This window comes from Rhinopithecus bieti, unplaced genomic scaffold, assembly GCF_001698545.2.
Source record: "Rhinopithecus bieti isolate Rb0 unplaced genomic scaffold, ASM169854v2 scaffold_20129, whole genome shotgun sequence".
In the NCBI taxonomy this organism is placed as follows: Eukaryota; Metazoa; Chordata; class Mammalia; order Primates; family Cercopithecidae; genus Rhinopithecus; species Rhinopithecus bieti.
In genome coordinates, this window is record NW_016809657.1 from 264337 (window position 1) to 281563 (window position 17227).

Consider the following 17227-nt stretch of genomic DNA (forward strand, 5'->3'; position numbering starts at 1 on the left):
TGCCTGTAATCCCAGCTACTCAGGAGGCTGAGGCAGGAGAATCGCTTGAACCCGGGAGGCAGAGGTTGTGGTGAGCCGAGATCGTGCCATTGCACTCCAGTCTGGGCAACAAGAGTGAAACAAAACAAAACATGATTGGCTGGGCACAGGGGCTCATACCTCTAATCCCAGTGCTTTGGGAGGCCAAGGCAGGAGGATTGCTTCAGTCCAGGAGTTCGAGACCAGCCTGGGTAACATAGCAAGACTCCCATCTCTGCAAAAATTAAAAAAATCAGCTGGACATGGTGGTGTGCAGACTGTAGTCCTAGCTATGTGGAAAGATCCCTGGAGTCCAGGAGTTCAAGGCTGAAGTGAGCTATGATTGCACCACTGCACTCCAGCCTTGGCAACAGAGTAAGACCCTATCCTCCAAAAAAATTTTTAAAAAAACATGATTAACACACCCTCCTCTTTAATCTGAGAGTGCTTCTATGACTGAACTCAGCACACAGTTGGTGANAGACCAGCCTGGGTAACATAGCAAGACTCCCATCTCTGCAAAAATTAAAAAAATCAGCTGGACATGGTGGTGTGCAGACTGTAGTCCTAGCTATGTGGAAAGATCCCTGGAGTCCAGGAGTTCAAGGCTGAAGTGAGCTATGATTGCACCACTGCACTCTAGCCTTGGCAACAGAGTAAGACCCTATCCTCCAAAAAAATTTTTAAAAAAACATGATTAACACACCCTCCTCTTTAATCTGAGAGTGCTTCTATGACTGAACTCAGCACACAGTTGGTGATTTTTTTTTTTTTTTTTTTTTTTGAGATGGAGTCTCCTTCTGTCACCAAGGCTGGAGTGCAACAGTGTGATCTCGGCTCACTGCAACCTCCGCCTCCCAGGTTCAAGCGATTCCCCTGCCTCAGCCTCCCAAACAGCTGGGATTATAGGCATGTGCCACCACACCTGGCTAATTTTTTTGAAGTTTTAGTAGAGATGGGTTTTCACCACATTGGCTAGGCTGGTTTCAAACTCCTGACCTCAACTGATCCGCCCGTCATGGACTCCCAAAGTGTTAGGATTACAGGTGTGAGCCACTGCATCCGGCTCACAGTTGGTGATTTTGTTTGCTGTGTTTTTTTGTTTTGTTTTGTTTTGTTTAGACAGAGTCTCACTCTAGGCTGAAGTGCAGTGGCACAAACATGGCTCACTGTAGCCTCTACCTCCCAGGCTCAAGCATTCCTCCCTCCTCAGCCTCAAGGTGTGCACTACCACACATGGTTAACTTTTCTTTCTTTCTTCCTCGCTTCCTTTTTTTTTTTTTTTTTTTTTTTTTTTGTAGAGACAGTGGTCTCACTATGTTGCCCAGGCTGGTCTTGAACCCCTTAATTCAAGCAATCCTCCCGCCTCAGCCTCCCATTGTGCTGGGCTTACAAGTGTGAACCACCACACCTGGCTGTTTGTTTCTTTGGATGCTCATCTCCCTTCCTAAGCTGTGAGCTTATCAAGAGCGGGATCCTCACCTTGTTCATCTTTATACCTTCAGCACCTGCCATGTGCCTGCTATTTGTCTAGATTGAATACAAGGACTCTCCAGCCTGGCTGCATATGAGAATCATCTGGGAAGCATTTGAAACCCTCCATGTCTAGGCTTCACCTTCCGAGATTCTGGTCTAATTCACCTGGGGTGGGGCCAGGCATTGGTGATTTTCAGGAGTTCCTCAGGTGGTCTACTGTGCAGAACCACTGGGTAAGTGTTTGACTTCCCATTGATTTGTTGATTTTCCTGTGAGGAATTCTCTAGAAAGAAAGTAAGAGGATGGTTCCAGGTGTGGTCATTTGAAACACAGCAGGAAACCCAGGACCTAAAAACCAAGTACTTGCCCTGGACTTAGTTACCTGATTGGTAGAACCTTACCCAAGTGTGAGCCAGCCTGGAAGACGTGGGTCTGAACCAGGTGGTGGTGGTCTCCATTATTCTGCAGGCTCCAGGCCACACTTGTTGGGGAAGGGGACGATTCTAAATCCCCCCCAGTGGCCAGGTGCGGTGGGTGACTCACGCCTACAATCCCAGCACTTTGAGAAGCCAAGGCGGGTGGATCACCTGAGGTCAGGGGTTTGAGACCAACCTGGCCAACGTGGTGAAACCCCATCTCTACTAAAACTACAAAAAAAAAAAAAAAAATTAGCTGGGCGTGGTGGTGGGTGCCTGTAATCCCAGCTATTCAGGAGGCTGAGGCACAAGAATCGCTTGAACCCGGGAGGCAGAGGTTGCAGTGAGCCCAGATCACGCCACTGCACTCTAACCTGGGCAACAAGAGTTAAACTCCGCCTTAATCAATGCCCCCCAACTGGGAGCTCTGAAGATAGTTGTCAAACCCGGTCTCTCTCCCGTCTGTGGCTGAGGGCCTGTTGCTCTCTGTGGTCAAACGTTGGACATCTTTCCCTGGACGCTGGTCTCGGTGGTTCCTCCCTCCAACCTTCTGCACCTGTCTCTGCAGCCTTCTTTTTCTGCATCTCTAGTGTCCCTTCTGCCTGACTCTCTGCATCTTGAAAGGCAGGAGAAACGGTGAGATAATTGTCTCCACAGTTTCCACTCTTTTCCTTAGAATCCTTGGAAGGAGGAATGCTGGCAAACCCACCCATTCTTCTTTTCCTATTCTCTCCTGCCCTACATATCAGCTCCTCCCTGGAACTCCCCTGGAACTTTCTCCAACTGTCTCCCCAACCGCCAACAGCTGCCTCCTCTCCTGTGGCTCCAGGAAACTTCCTGAACCTCTCGAACTCTCAACATCCGCAGGCTCTGATTACCTTAAGGGCCCAAACTGAGGGGCACCCTGGAGGGAATTTTCTACCCACGTTCTCCAGGCCAGAAACCTGTCAAGGTATGTACTTTCCTGCAGCCAGCACCCAACAGCTCCCACACTGTTCTGGGCAAGTGACAAGGGCTCTTCTCCCCTGTTTGTGTGCGGTAGGAATTTACTAAGAGAGAGAGGAGAGAGAAAAAACACCTTGGCCTAGGCAGCTGTTAGAAATTCGTGGGCTGGATACGGTGGCTCACGCCTGTAATCCCAGCACTTTGGGAGACCGAGGCGGGCAGATCATGAGGTCAGGAGATTGAGACCATCTTGGCTAACATGGTAAAACCCCGTCTCTACTGAAAATACAAAAAAATTAGCTGGGTGTGGTGGTGGGTGTCTGTAGTCCCAGCTACTCGGGAGGCTGAGGCAGGAGAATGGGGTGAACCCGGAAGGTGGAGCTTGCCGTGAGCCAAGAAAGAAAGAAATTCGTGGTAAAAGTGGTGTTTCCGATTTTTTCACTCTAGTGTGATTTGAGCACATCATTTGAGGCATTATTTGTGACATTCTTTGTGGTGTTTCTAGGTGCCTGTCTGTGAGCCTCAAACATTTCTCTAATTCTCCTCAGAAAGGCCACTTTGGTGAATTTCTCACTGCCTGAGTTTTGGGCTGTGATGAGCCTCACTGATTTCAGGCAGGCCTTACTTCTGACAGATTTAGTGAGTTTCTTTCCTTTGTGAGGTCCTCATTCCCCCTTCCATGATAAAGGAAGAAGGATCCCCATTTCCTCCTATCCTGAGAAATTTAGAGGGAACCAGAGATTGACTGTCCCTGCAAAGAGGGACGAGGTAAATACATAGCTTCAGTAGGCTCCAAGTTCAATTCTCACCTCCACCAGATGGACAAAACGTTCAACCTTTCAAGGGTGACATGACGGCAGGTGAATGCGTGAGGCACCACCATTTCATAGCCCCTCTGGAGCCTGCCATTCCATGGGTGAAGTGATTCATTAATAGATGCAATGTGCACCTGTTAATGAAATGGGTTTATTAAGTCAACTGTTTGTTGCTGAGACCAACAAGCTGGGGCTACCTAAAAGAGGAACTTATATCCCTAGAGTGGAAAGGTCCGGGCCCCCAGCCTCTGGCCCGAGGTCTAGCAGGACCTTTGGATAAATGGAGGGGTGAGGGAAAGGGTCAGAGCTGGGTTTATCTCACAGACACTCTCCTGACTCCTGGGGAATATAATTGTTGGGAAAATCCAGCCCTGGAGCTCTCTTTGCCAGCCCCATTATTGCCACTATGACTTCCTCTGTCTTCTGTTTGATAGAAGGAAAGCAACATCTCTTAAAACAGCAAGTGCGGACATCCTGTAACCGAGCATTCCCCATTCCTTCCTTCCGTTTCTTAGACATTGCTAGCATTCATGCACTTAACGATCAGCCATAATCACTTGAGGCATTCTTGTTCTTAACTATTGTAAAGAAACAGTTATCTGTAAGGCCAATTAAGAATAATAAAATAAAATATTTTCTTTACCTCCATTTAGTCCATCATCGATATTCTTCCCTTCTTCATGTAGAGCCAAGGTTTCACTTTCCTTTTCACTGAAGGGTTGGTTTCTTTTCACATTTCATGCAAGGCAGGTGTACTGGCAAAATCTTCTCTCAGTTTTTCTTTGTCTTCATATCCTCTCCACTTTTGAAGAAAAATTCCGCTGGAAACAGATTCTAGGTTGATGGAAGTTTTAACTTTTTAAAACTATTTCTCTCTCTTCTCACTTGCTTTCTGATGGGAAGTTTGATGTAATTCTTATCATTGTTCATTTAGAATAAGCCCCCCTCCCCGAGGAAAAAAAAAGGAAATTATATTTTTATACTTCTGCATTTCAAGACAATTTTCAGATTGGTCATCTGAAATGAAAGGCGCATGAAAAGCAACCAAGAGTTGATAACAAAAGATGGCCCAAGTGCACATTGGGTGACTTTGGAATTCTTTCCCTGTCTTTAAATAGGACAATCAAAGGTCAGAATAGTTCCTTTACGACATACGATTTTTACATGTGCGTGCTTATTTATGTAACGATTTATTAAGCATCTGCTATGTTCATAGTGCTGTGGGGAATGCAGAGACAAATGGGTCCCTCACAGGATGAAATATGCGCACAGAAAAGTAGAGCAGAAGGCAGAAATCAATGAATGGGAGGTGGGAGGAGCAGCTCTGCTCCTGGAGCTTCAGTGAGACCCAGATCTATAATGGGGGGGAAGCATGACCTTTAGGAATTCAATATCCACCCCTTCCTCTCTGATTTTCTCCCTTCCCCAACCCCCGAGGGGTAATGGAGCACCGCCTGGTCCCAGGCACTGTGCTGGTGGCAGACACAGCAATTCCTAGGCTACCTGGGGTCTCTCCTCCACGAAGGTAACAGCCTAGTGACAGAGAAATACAAGTAAATAAACAAAAATGGCCAGATATTTTTCTATCCTGGTGGAAGTACTGCAGAGGCTGTCTGCAGATATGACAAGATACCCAGGAAGGTACCCTAAAGGAAGTGATGTTTAAATAGCACATGAAGGTGAGCAAAAGTAAGCCAGGTGGGTCATGGGGCAGGAGACAAAGGCACCCCTTATAGACAGAACGGCTTGTGCAAAAAGGCCTAGAGGTGGGAGAGAGCATGGCTGATTGGGAAAATGGACAGTAGTCCACACAGGCTGAATAAGAGGTCTACACAGTGAGAAGGATGGAGTGGCCAGTGTTGCCAAAGGGGGCTCTAGAGAACACTAGTTTCTGGGATTTTTTTCTCTCTCATTCTACAGGTTGTCTTTTCACTGTTTTGATAGTGTCCTTTGATGCCCAAAAGTTTTCCGTTTTCATGGAGTTCAATTTGTCGGTCTACTTTTGCTGCCTCTGCTTTTGGTGTCTCATGTACATCAATGCCAAATACAATGTCATGAAGCTTTTCCCCTGTGTTTTCTTCTAAGAGTTTTGTGGTTTCAGCTCTTACATTTAGATCTTTGATCCATTTTGAATTAAAGCAAGGTTCCAACTTCATTCTTTTGCATGTGGCTATCCACTTGTCCCAGAATCATTTTCAGCACCCTTGCTGAAAATCATTTGAGCACACGCACATACACACACACACACACACACACATACACACATACGCACATATGAAGGTTTATTTCTAGGCTCTCTAGTCTATTCTGTTGGCCTGTTTATCTGTCTTTATGCCAGTACCAAACTATTTGGATTACTGTAGCTTTGTAGTTAGTTTTGAAATCAGAAAGTATGAGTCCTTCAATGATGTTCTTTTCAAGATTGTTTTGACTATTTGGGGTCCCATGAGATTATATATAAATTTTAGGATGGATTTTTCTATTCTGTAAAAAAAATTTCGGCATTTTGATAGGGATTGCAATGAATCTGCAGATCACTTTGAGTAACTTTGTCATCTTAACAAAATTAAGTCTTCCACTCCATGAGCATTGAATGTCTTTACATTTGTTTATCTCTTCTTTAATTTATTTTAGCAAAATTTTGTAGTTTCAGTGTACAAGTCTTCCACCTCCTTGGTTAAGTTTATTCCTAATTTATTCTGCTTTATGTAATCATAAATAGAGTTGTTTTCCTAATTTCCTATTTGAATTCTTCATTTTTAGAGTAAAGAAATACATTTGAATTTTGTTGGTTGATTTTGTAAATTACAACTTTACTGAATTTGCTTATTAGCTCTAACAGTTTTTCTTTTTTAAGAAATTAGAGTTTTCTGTATGTAAGATTGTCATCTGCAAACAGATAATTGTACTTCTTCCTTTCTAATTCGGATGGCTTTTACTTCTTTTTCTTGCGTAATTGTTCTGGCTAGAACTTTCTATATATGATGAATAAGGGTGGCAAATGCATGCATCCTTGTTTTGTTCCTGATCTTAGAGGAAAACTTGAAGTCTGTCACCATTAAGTATGTTGTTATCTGTGGGCTTTTTGTATACGGCCTTTATCATATTGAGGAAGCTTCTTTCCCTTCCTAGTTTGTTTTTATCTTGGAAGTGTGTTGAGTTTTGTCAAATGCTTTTTTGCATCAATTGAGATGACCATGTAGTATTTTTCCTTCATTCTATTAATATGGTGTTATTATGTTGATTGGTTTTTATGTGTTGAATCATGCTTGCATTCCAGAAATAAATCTCACTTGGTTATGTTGTATAATCCTTTCAGTGTTGAAATGATCTATGCTAATCTTTTGTTGGGGACTTTTGCATCAGAGTTTCTAAGGGATGTTGCTTTGTGGTTTTCTTTAACTTTGGTTAGAAGGTAGGCTTTGGTATCATAGTAATGCTGGCTTCACAGAGTGAATCAGGGAGTATTCTCTCCAATGTTTCGGAAGAGTTTGAGAAGGATTAGTGTTCATTCTTCTTTAAATGTTTGGTAGAAATCACCAGTAAAACTATCAGGTTCAGGACTTTTCTTCACTGGAGTATTTTTGATTACTGCTTCAGTCTTGGTAGGTTTTATGTTTCCAGGAATTTGTCCATTTCTTCTGGGTTATCAAATTTATTACATAACCAACAACCTTACCCATTGTTTATATTAATCTTTTGTCACCCTTTTTATTTCTGTAAAATACTATTTATTTATATTTTTGTTTTATAAATTTTAGAGTAATCTCCTCACCTTCATTTCTTATTTTAGTAATTTGAGTCTTCTCTGTTTTTTAATTAGTCTGGCTGGAAGTGTTAGTTTTACTGATGTTTTTCAAAGAACCAACTTTTGGTTTTGTTGATTTTCTGTTTTTCTGTCCTCTATTTTATGTCTGTTGCAATCTTTAGTGTTTCTTTCTGCTAGCTTTGGGTTATCTTGTTCTTTTTTTTTTTTTTTTCCTACCTCCTTAAGGTGTAAATTTAGGTTGTTGATTTGAGATCCTTCTTCTTTTTTAATGTAAACATTTACAACTTCTCAATGTAAGCTTTTATAGCTATTTTACAGCATATACAGATTTCACTGCATCCCATACATCTTGGTATACAGGTTGAGTTTCCCTTATCGAAAACACTTGGGACAAGAAGTATTTCAAATTTCAAACTTTTCAGATTTTAGAATATTTGCATATATGAGATATTTTAGAGATGGGACCTAAGTCTAAACATGAAATTTATTTATGCTTATATACACCTTATACACAGCCTAAAGGTAATTTTATACAATATTGTTAATAATGTTGTACATAAAACAAAGTTTTGACTGTGACCCATCACATGAGGTCAGGTGTAGGATTTTTCATTTGTGGTATTCCATAGGCCTTCAAAGTTTGAATTTTGAAGCATTTTAGAATTCAAATTTTTGGCTTGGGATGTATTGTGATTTTTGTTTTGGAGACAATTTCACTCTGCCACCCAGGCTGGACTGCAGTGGAGTGATCTCAGCTCACTGTAACCTCCACCTCCTGGGTTCAAGCAATTCTCCTGCCTCAGCCTCCCAAGTAGCTGGGATGGGACTACAGGTGCCCGCCACCATGCCCAGCTAATTTTTGTATTTTTAGTAGAGACAGGGTTTCTCCATGGCCAGGCTGGTCTTGAACTCCTGACCTCAAGTGATCCGCCCACCTCGGCCTCCCAAAGTGCTGGGATTACAGGTGTGAGCCACCACGCCCAGCCAGTCTCCCATTTCTTTAATTGGTCTTCTGCCTAGTTGTTCTATTCATTATTAAAAGTGGAGTACTGAAATCTCCAATTACTGTTGTTAAGCTACCTATTTTTCCCTTCAATTCTATCCTTGTTTGCTTATATATTTTGGATCCCTGATGTTTGGTGCATATAGGTTTACAACTGTTACATCTTTTTGGTGAATTGATTCTTATCAATATACAATGCCCTTCTTTGTCTCTTGTTGTAGAACTAGACTTTAAAATCTGTTTTGTCTGATATTAATATAGCCATCCCTGTTCTCTTTTTGTTACTGTGTACATAGGATATCTTTTAAAATCCTTTCTCTTTCAATCTGTTTGTGTCCTTAGAGCTAGAGCAAGTCTATTGTGGACGGTATATAATTGGATCATTTTTTAAAAATCTAATCTGCCAATTTATAACTTTTGACTGAGGCATTGAACCCAATTAAATTTAAATTTGAATGCATTTACTGATAGACAATGACTCAGTGACTTATTTTGCCATTTTGTTATTTGTTTTCTGTATGTTTTAGCTCTTCTTGCTTGCTTGCTTGCTTGCTTTCTTAAGAGATGGGGTCTTTCTTAAGAGATGTGGCCCAGGCTGGCCTCAAACTCCTAGGCTCAAATGATCCTCTCACCTCAGCCTCCCAAGCAGCTGGAACTACAGGCATGTGCCACTGTATCTGGCTGCTTTTCAGCTTTTTGTGTCCCTCATTTCCTCCATTTCTACCTTTCTTTACATCTAGTTGATTTTTTTGTAGTGACATGTTTTATTCACTTCTCATTTCCTTTTGTGTATATTCTATAAATACATTTTGTGGTTACCATGGGAATTACATATAACATCCTAAAGTTATAATGATCTAATTTGAATTGATACTAACTTAACTTCAATTGCATACAAACATTTTACTTATACAGCTCCATGCCCCCCCATTTTGTGTTACTGATGTTACAGTTTACATTGTTATATATTATATACCCACTAATAGATTTATAATTATTTTATTCGTTGTCTTTAAATTCTGTGCTATAGTTTAGATATTTGTGCCCTGCAAATCTCATGTTGAAATTTGATCCCCAGTGTTGGAGGTGGGACCCAATGGGTGGTGTTTGGGTCATGGGGGCAGATCTTTCTTGAGTAGAATGCATTTCCAGGGGAGTGCATTCCAACGTTATTAGTTCCATGAGAACTGGCTGTTAAAAAGAGCCTGGCACCTCCCATTTCTCATTCCTGCTTTCTATTTCACTGTGTGATTTCTGCACACTCCAGCTTCCCTTTCCCTTCTAAAATGAGAAAAGGCCAAGGCTTTTTTCTTCTGCCCAGTCTTCCAGCCAGCAGAACTGTGAGCCAAATAAACCTCTTTATCAATTGTCCAGCCCCAGGTGTTCATTTATAACAACACTAAATGGACTAAGACATCCTGTATTTAAAAGTGGAATTACAAACCAAAATTACAATAATACTGGCTTTTTTATTTGTCTGTGTGTTTACCTCAAACAAAGGTCTTGATATACGTCTTCACCTAGTTTCAACTTACCACAGCTTTTCATTTCAACCTCAAGGTCTAGTTTCAGTATTTCTTGCAGGGCAGCGCTAATGGTAATCAACTCTCTTAAGCTTTTGTTTATCTGGGACTTTCTTAATTTCTCTCTTATTAATATTTTGGAAGATATTTTTGCTGGACATAGAATTCTTAATTGACAACTTTTCTTCTTTCAGTACTTTATATTGTCCCAATGCCCCCTGGGCTTCAAAGTTTCTGCTGATAAATTGACTGATAATTTTATTGAGGATCCCTGTACATGATGAGTCTTCTCTCTTATTGCTTTCAAAATTCTCTCTTTGTCTTTGACTTCCAACAGTTTGATTCTAATGTGTCTCAGTGTAGTTCTCTTTGAGTTTATTTTACTCGAAATTCCTTGAGCTTCTTGGGGCCTTAGATGGTCTATTGTATGTCTCAATCTGTAATCTTTGTCTTCAGTGTCTGAAGGTCTGTAGTTGCTCTGCTGTTTTAATGAGCAATGCTGCCCCTTTTCCCTTAGGCAAAGCAAGACTAGTCCTGTAGGCAGACCCCAGACAGATTAGAGCATTGCACATGATGAATCTAGCTCTGCTTCTTTAAGTTTAAGGGAGAGAACTAGGGCTTGAGCTACCATCTCCAGACCAATACTGCTGGCAGTGGAGGTGGAACAAGGTAGAAAGAAAATGAAATTTCCAACCTTTTTTTGGAGACGGAGTCTTGCTCTCTTGCCCAGGCTGGAGTGCAGTAGTGCTGTCATGCACTCCGTGTGAAGAGACCACCAAACAGGCTTTGTGTGAGCAGTAAAGCTTTTTAATCACCTGGGTGCAGGCAGGCTGAGTCCGAAAAGAGAGTCAGCGAAGGGAGATAAGGGTGGGGCAGTTTTATAGGATTTGGGTAGGTAAAGAAAATTACAGTCAAAGGGGTTGTTCTCTGGCAGGCGGGAGTAGGGGGGTCACAAGGTGCTCAGTCGGGGAGCTTTTTGAGCCAGAATGAGCCAGGAAAAGGAATTTCACAAGGTAATGTCATCACTTAAGGCAAGGACCAGACATTTTCGCTTCTTTTGTGGTGGAATGTCATCAGTTAAGGCAGGGGCAGGGCATTTTCACTTCTTTTGTGATTCTTTAGTTACTTCAGGCCATCTGGACATATAAGTGTAAGTCACAGGGGATGCGGTGGCTTGGCTTGGGCTCAGAGGCCTGACAAGTGTGATCTTGGCTCACTGCAATCTCCACCTCCTGGGTTCAAGCGATCCTTCTGCCTTAGCCTCCCAAATAGCTGGGATTACAGGTGCCTGCCACCATGCCTGGCTAATTTTTGTATTTTTAGTAGAGATGGGGTTTCACCATACTGGACAGGCTGGTCTTGAACTCCTGACCTCAGGTGATCTGCCCACCTCAGCCTCCCAAAGTGCTGGGATTACATGCATGAGCCACTGTGTCTGGAAAAATTCCTATTATTTTGAAGGAGGCTTTTGAAAAAATTTTGAGACAGGGTCTCCATTTCTCACCCAGGGTGCAGTTAAGGAGGCTTTCCTTGATTGGGCATTACTTGGCTGCTCTAATCTTTGGCTGTTTTCCAGAGCTCCTATAAAGTTAGTTCAGCCAGTTCTCTCTCTCTCTCTCTCTCTCTCTCTCTCTTTGTGTATGTGTGTGTGTGTGTCTGTTTAGCTTTCCATGAGGGAACAAGAGCTTGGAGCTTCCTAGTCATCCATTTTGCTGACATCCCCAGGATGATATTTTAAAACAGCTTTATTGCTATATGCTTCATATATCTCACAATTCATGAATTTTGAAGTGTATAATTCAGTGGTTTTTAGTATATGTATAGATAAGTGCAACCATCACATAGTCAATTTCAGAACATTTTCATCACCTTTAAAAGAAACCTCATACCCTTTAGCTATCATCCCATACCTCTCATTCCCATCTTACCCCACCTCCACATCCAGCCTTAGCAACCACTAGTCTACTTTCTGTCCCTATATATTTGCCTATTCTGGACATTTCATATAAATGGAATCGTACAATATGTCCTCTTTTGCGACTGGCTGTTTTCACTTAGCACAATGTTTTCCCCCATGCCGCCTGGGCCCCCACCCTGGGCTCTGTAGAAGGCACAGGATACTAGGAGTAGAGTGGGAGCAGGATTGCATGACGGAGTAGCCAGATCACTGGACTGGTCCAAATTTGAAGTTGCACCCAACAGCTGCAATGCAAAGATAAGGGGGAAGAAATTGAAGATGTTAGCAAGTGAATAGTACAAAGGTTTGCAAGACCCAGGTACCAAAGGGAAGGTAGTCAGAATAGGTAAGGAAAAAGGAGAATGGTCAAGGGACCAGAGTTGAGAATCAAATGAAAGACTAAGTGCAGATAAGTAACAAGAGGGTAGAGGAAGGAGAAGAGATGGTGATCAGAAGAGCTACTTGAAATCAGCTGGGCATAGTGGTGCGTGCCTGTAATCCCAGCTACTTGGAAGGCTGAGGCGGGAGAATCACTGGAACCTAGGAGGCAGAGGCTGCAGTGAGCTGAGATCATGCCACTGCATTCTAGCCTGGGCGACAAAGACTCCGTCTCAAAAAAAGAAAAAAAAACTGCTTGAATTTAATATTTTAGGGATTTAATATTTGTAGTGATGACAGTATCCAAGAAAGTGGCCATGGGAAGGGAGGTTGGAAAGGAGGGAGGGGAAAACGTTGGTAGAGGTGTCCAAAATAGGCAAATTCATAGAGATAGAAAATAGATTAGGGCTGTCAGGGGCCGGGGTGAGGGAGGAATGGGGCGTTACTGCTAATAAGTACAGGACTTCTTTTAGGTTGATGAAAATGCTCTGTACTTTGGTGGAGATGGTTGCACAAGCTTGTGAACATACGAAAACCCACTGAATTGTACATATTAAAAGGGTGAATTTTATGTGTGAATTATATCTCAATTAATTTTTTATTAGGAATCAATGAAAAAATTCAGGGGGATTTGTTCACTATAGTTCAGAGATTCCAGAGGGCCTATGTGGAAATGTTTAGGAGGGAGAGAAAGGACAAGAGTCTGTGTCTGGGTAGAAAAAGGAGGTGAGGCCTGGGCAATGATTGGAGGGTGTCAGGCACAGGAGGCCTGGAGGGGTAAGAAGGAGAGTTTCAGCAGCAGTGGTTCAACAGATCTCAGTAGCTGGAGGGACCAATGTGTCTCCGGAAGCCACAGGTTTGGCTTGAATGGTGGTGTCTGGAGGTGGTCCCAGCCCAGGTAACTGAAGGAAGAGAGGGGGACTTCAAGGGTGGGCACCAAGAAATCTAGCAATGGGACTTTCCAGGGTGAGAGAATTAAGCAAAACCAGCTGGTGATGGGGAGGGAGAATGGTCACTCCGCAAGCTTGAACACGGCTTTCAGATCTTAGATTTCACATATGAATTAAAGTCCTGAAAATCCCCAAGAGAAAGATCGGGTTTGAAAATCCTGAGAACCACTGCATTCTGCCAGATCTCTCTGCACAAAAACAAGCCACAGAAGGTTAGATAAATAAGCAAAAGGCATCCAGGGCTAAGGGCCAACCTGAGTGATTAGTTTCCTACTGATGTTTACACAGAGTTATGAGCTGTTAAGTGAAAATAAGGATGATCAGAAACGGAAGTGGCATGTGTTATGCACTTAAACAAGAATTTTATTAAACCCCTAGATACTCCACGTAAGGTGCTCAGAATGCTGGACAGTCTCTGTGCTGCCTCCCAGAAGCTTATAGGCTGGGGGATTGAGGGAGAAACGATCACTAAGCAAATAACTACAAAATAATTTGTTACAACTATATAAGAATAATGAAGAAAGCAGTAAGGTGCTCTGATTGTTTATAGAAGGAATCAGATGGATGCTAGGGATCAGAGCAACTTTCTCTCAGGGAATAACATTTCAGCTACCCCCCTAATGAAGGTAGGAAGTGGGGTCGGTGCCTATCACAGCCCTGGGATAGAAAGGAGCTTGAGGAACCTGCCAGAGGTAACATGTGAGAGGAGGAGGAAGTCAGCTAGAGAGACAGGAAAAGTCTGATCTCGCAGGGCATTGTGGTCTATGTGGAGGACTCTGGGGTCCTTCTCCCAAGAACAAAAGGAATGTAGAGGGAGTGAGTAAGAGGCAATGGAGCAGCTACAGAGTGCAGTGGAGCCAGGTGGTTAAGAGCGTGGACTCTGGGCTGGGTGTGGTGGCTCATGCTTGTAATCCCAGCACTTTGGGAGCACACAGGTGGATCACTTGAGCCTGGGAGTTCGAGACCAGCCTGGGCAACAATGCAAGACCCTGTCTCTACAAAAAATACAAAAATTAGCCAGAGCCGTGGTATGCCTGTAGTCCCAGCCACTTGAGAAGCTGTGGCAGGAGAATCCCTTGAAGCCCAGAAGGCGGAAGTTGCAGGAGCTGGCATCACCCCATTGCATTCCAGCCTGGGAGATGAGAGTGAGACCCTGTCTCAAAAAAAAAGCATGGACTCAATGGACTCAACCCAGTTTCAACAGGTTCAACCAGAGCCTGGGGTTTAAATTCCAGGTCTGCCACTTCCTGGTGACCAAGATCAGGTTTGAGCTAATGTCGCTGTGCCATCTCCTCCTCCATAAGATGGGGTGATAATAGTGCCTGTTTCCAAGGATTGGCATGAGGATTTGGAGACAAAAGTGCCTGGCACATGGAATAAGGAAGAACTGCCACTGGAAGTGGGCTCAACAGCAGCAACCTGCACTGTGGGCTCTCCCTGCCTCCAGGCCACCATCACTGTGCTAAAAGAGTTGACACCCAGGAAAGTTGAGGCTTCTCTAGTGGATACCATTTGTAAGATGAGTTTCTTGGTCTTGGGCAGCCCTTCTGGCAGCATCTCCTTGACTGTGGCTGTCCTGTGAGCTGCATGAAGACAAGGCCATGCTCAACCTACACCCCAGGGCCCAACATGGGGCAGGCACATGGGAGGTGCTTAATGCCTATAAATGAAGTGGGTTGCAAAGGAATGAATGAATGGATGGATCTGTGAGAGAATACTTAGACTATTCATAAATTATTGAGCATTTACTATGTTCCAGGCACCTTACTGAGGGCTTAACCTCGTTGATTTCATTCTCACAATGATCTTGTAAGGAGGCTACTATTAGACTCTGTCCAGTAGGGGAGATCTTGGGAATACGTTTTCTGGTTGGGGGCAAGGGGAGTCCTGGTTGTATTTCAGGGAGCCTAATGATAGAGAAATGTGTTTAATATGTAGCCCCAAAGGGGGGCTTTTTGCTACAGGTTGGGATCCTGGAGGCAGGAATTAAGCCAGAAAGCAGACTATGCTGAAAGTAGTTTCTCTAAAGATCTAACTGCGTGTACTTTACAGCGATGATCTCATATTCCTTAGCAAGGCACCACGGTGACAGGAATTATTTTACTTGTTTGTGAAAAGGAAAAGTGGTGCGTTCTAGGGAGATGCAGTGGCCTCCCCAGCATCCAGAGAGAGCTCAGAGCAGAAGCCAGGAGTCCTGAGTTGCTGGCATGTCTCTCCCACCCCCGCCTCTGAGAAACAGCAGAGAGCAGAGCTATTGGAAGGGCTGTGGCAAGCCACCTTTGTTCTTCTCCTTGCCCACTCAGGCTCTAACCAGAATCCCACGTGCACCTGGTGGCAGGACTGTTCCTTAAGGGAATGCAGGCGACAGTCCCCAGCTCCCCTTCTTCCCGGTGCAGCGCTGGGGCAGGCCACCCCTTTCTGAGCCCCAAGCAGCTCCCCAGACCTCCTTCTCCAGAGACGATTATTTTGGGAGAGTGCTGAGTTCAGCACAGCTGCAAGGTGCAGCCAGACGCACCCTTCTGTCCTCAGCTGGCCTTTTGGAGCTGGCCTCGGGCTGGGGTGCGCCTGCCCCCACCCACTGCAGCAGTCCCTCCTACACAGGGTTACTGTGTCCAACCACCTCCACCTTGGGGAAGCTCACAGGCTGTGGGGACAGGTGGAGGAATGGGGGCTAGGAGAGGCAGAGCCGGTCTGAGGGGCACAGCCCAACTCCTAGCCCTGAACCTTGGGTTAACCGATTCCCCGGGCTTGCCTTACAGCCAAGGGGCAGGCTGGCCTTTGGCCAGCTGACCATCCCCAGGCCAAGAGCAGGGACTGGATGAGGAGCTGCACTGAGAAGCTTATATAAGCACTTCTACTTCGCAGCCTGCTGTCTGCCCTGGCAGCCAGGACAAGAGTGACAACAAAGCTGTGTCCTGCCAGGGGGAGGGGCCTCTGCCAGGAATGTACATTGAGTCCAACTTGGAGGAGGCCCAGGTCCTCCCAAAGTACTTGTGTCCGGGTGGTGGACTGGATCAGCTGTGGAGCCCTGGAAGCTGCCTGCCTTTCTCCCTGTGCTTAACCAGAGGTCTCTATCCCGCCAAGTGGGCCCCTGGGGTGGGGGGCACAGGTAGTTGGCAGGAAATCCCCTGCAGGGGATCCAGCTGCTCTAAAGCTCCTTCTGTTCCAGGTGCCCATGAGTTGGACAATGAGGCTGGTCACAGCAGCCCTGTTACTGGGTCTCGTGATGGTGATCACTGGAGACGAGGACGAGAACAACCCGTGTGCCCAAGAAGCCCTCTTGGACGAGGACGCCCTTGTGTGCCAGTAAGTCAGGGCAGGCTTGGAGGCGGGAGGCACAGAGGCTGCCAGGCAGGTAGATTGCAGGGAGGGGTATTTCCAGAACCAAGGAGCACCATCTCCTGAGCCTGATTTTATGGGGGAAGATAGAACACATGTCAGGTCTGGAGACCACCTTGATGGAGGATGGCGCTGAGAAAGGGACTTAGAAACAGGCTCCTTCCTGCCTTCCAGAATGCACCTCTCCCGGGACCAGGAGGGCTGTGTGTATGGTCGGCTCTGCTTGGGCCCTCCAAACCTGGGGGGTCTTGGCAGGGGCAGGAGGCTGAGACCCTCAGAGAGAGACCCAGAGAGAGACCGTCCCTCCCTATAGCCTGAATGCCCCTCTCCCCAGAACCCCGACCAAGAGGCGTTTTAATGAAAAAAGGTGTGTGATTAGACCCTTCCTGTGTGAGAGGTGTTTTTCAATGATGGGACCCAGGAGTGTTTGTGTAGGGGCCCTTTAGGGATCATGGCACTGGGTGGAGTTGGGTGATGAGGCTGGCTTCTTCCCTTCCAAGGGCACAAGCTGCTTCTACTTTGGGTAAGCTGGAAAGCCTGGCGTTCGGCTCTCTCCTCATCGACTCTGCTGGTTGGAAAGCAAGCCTTCATTTATCTGGACTTGTGGGTCATCCTGAGGACTCCCCAGGCCAAATTGA

At 44.8% G+C, this 17227-nt stretch overlaps 1 protein-coding gene across 2 annotated transcripts in view; it reads left to right on the forward strand.

Annotated features, from left to right (window-relative positions):
• Nucleotides 1-2677: 2677 nt before the first annotated feature.
• The window catches only part of PEBP4 (phosphatidylethanolamine binding protein 4), a 228290-nt gene continuing 213740 nt past the window's right edge, over nucleotides 2678-17227 (forward strand). The window contains exons 1-2 of one of the 2 annotated variants that reach the window (XM_017890013.1): nucleotides 2678-2862; nucleotides 16420-16556. In XM_017890013.1, coding sequence (XP_017745502.1) covers nucleotides 16426-16556 — 131 coding nt within the window. In that variant the 5' untranslated portion in view covers nucleotides 2678-2862; nucleotides 16420-16425. Of the gene's footprint in view, nucleotides 2863-16211; nucleotides 16318-16419; nucleotides 16557-17227 lie in introns of those variants that run through there. The other variant, XM_017890012.1, reaches the window with a different exon arrangement.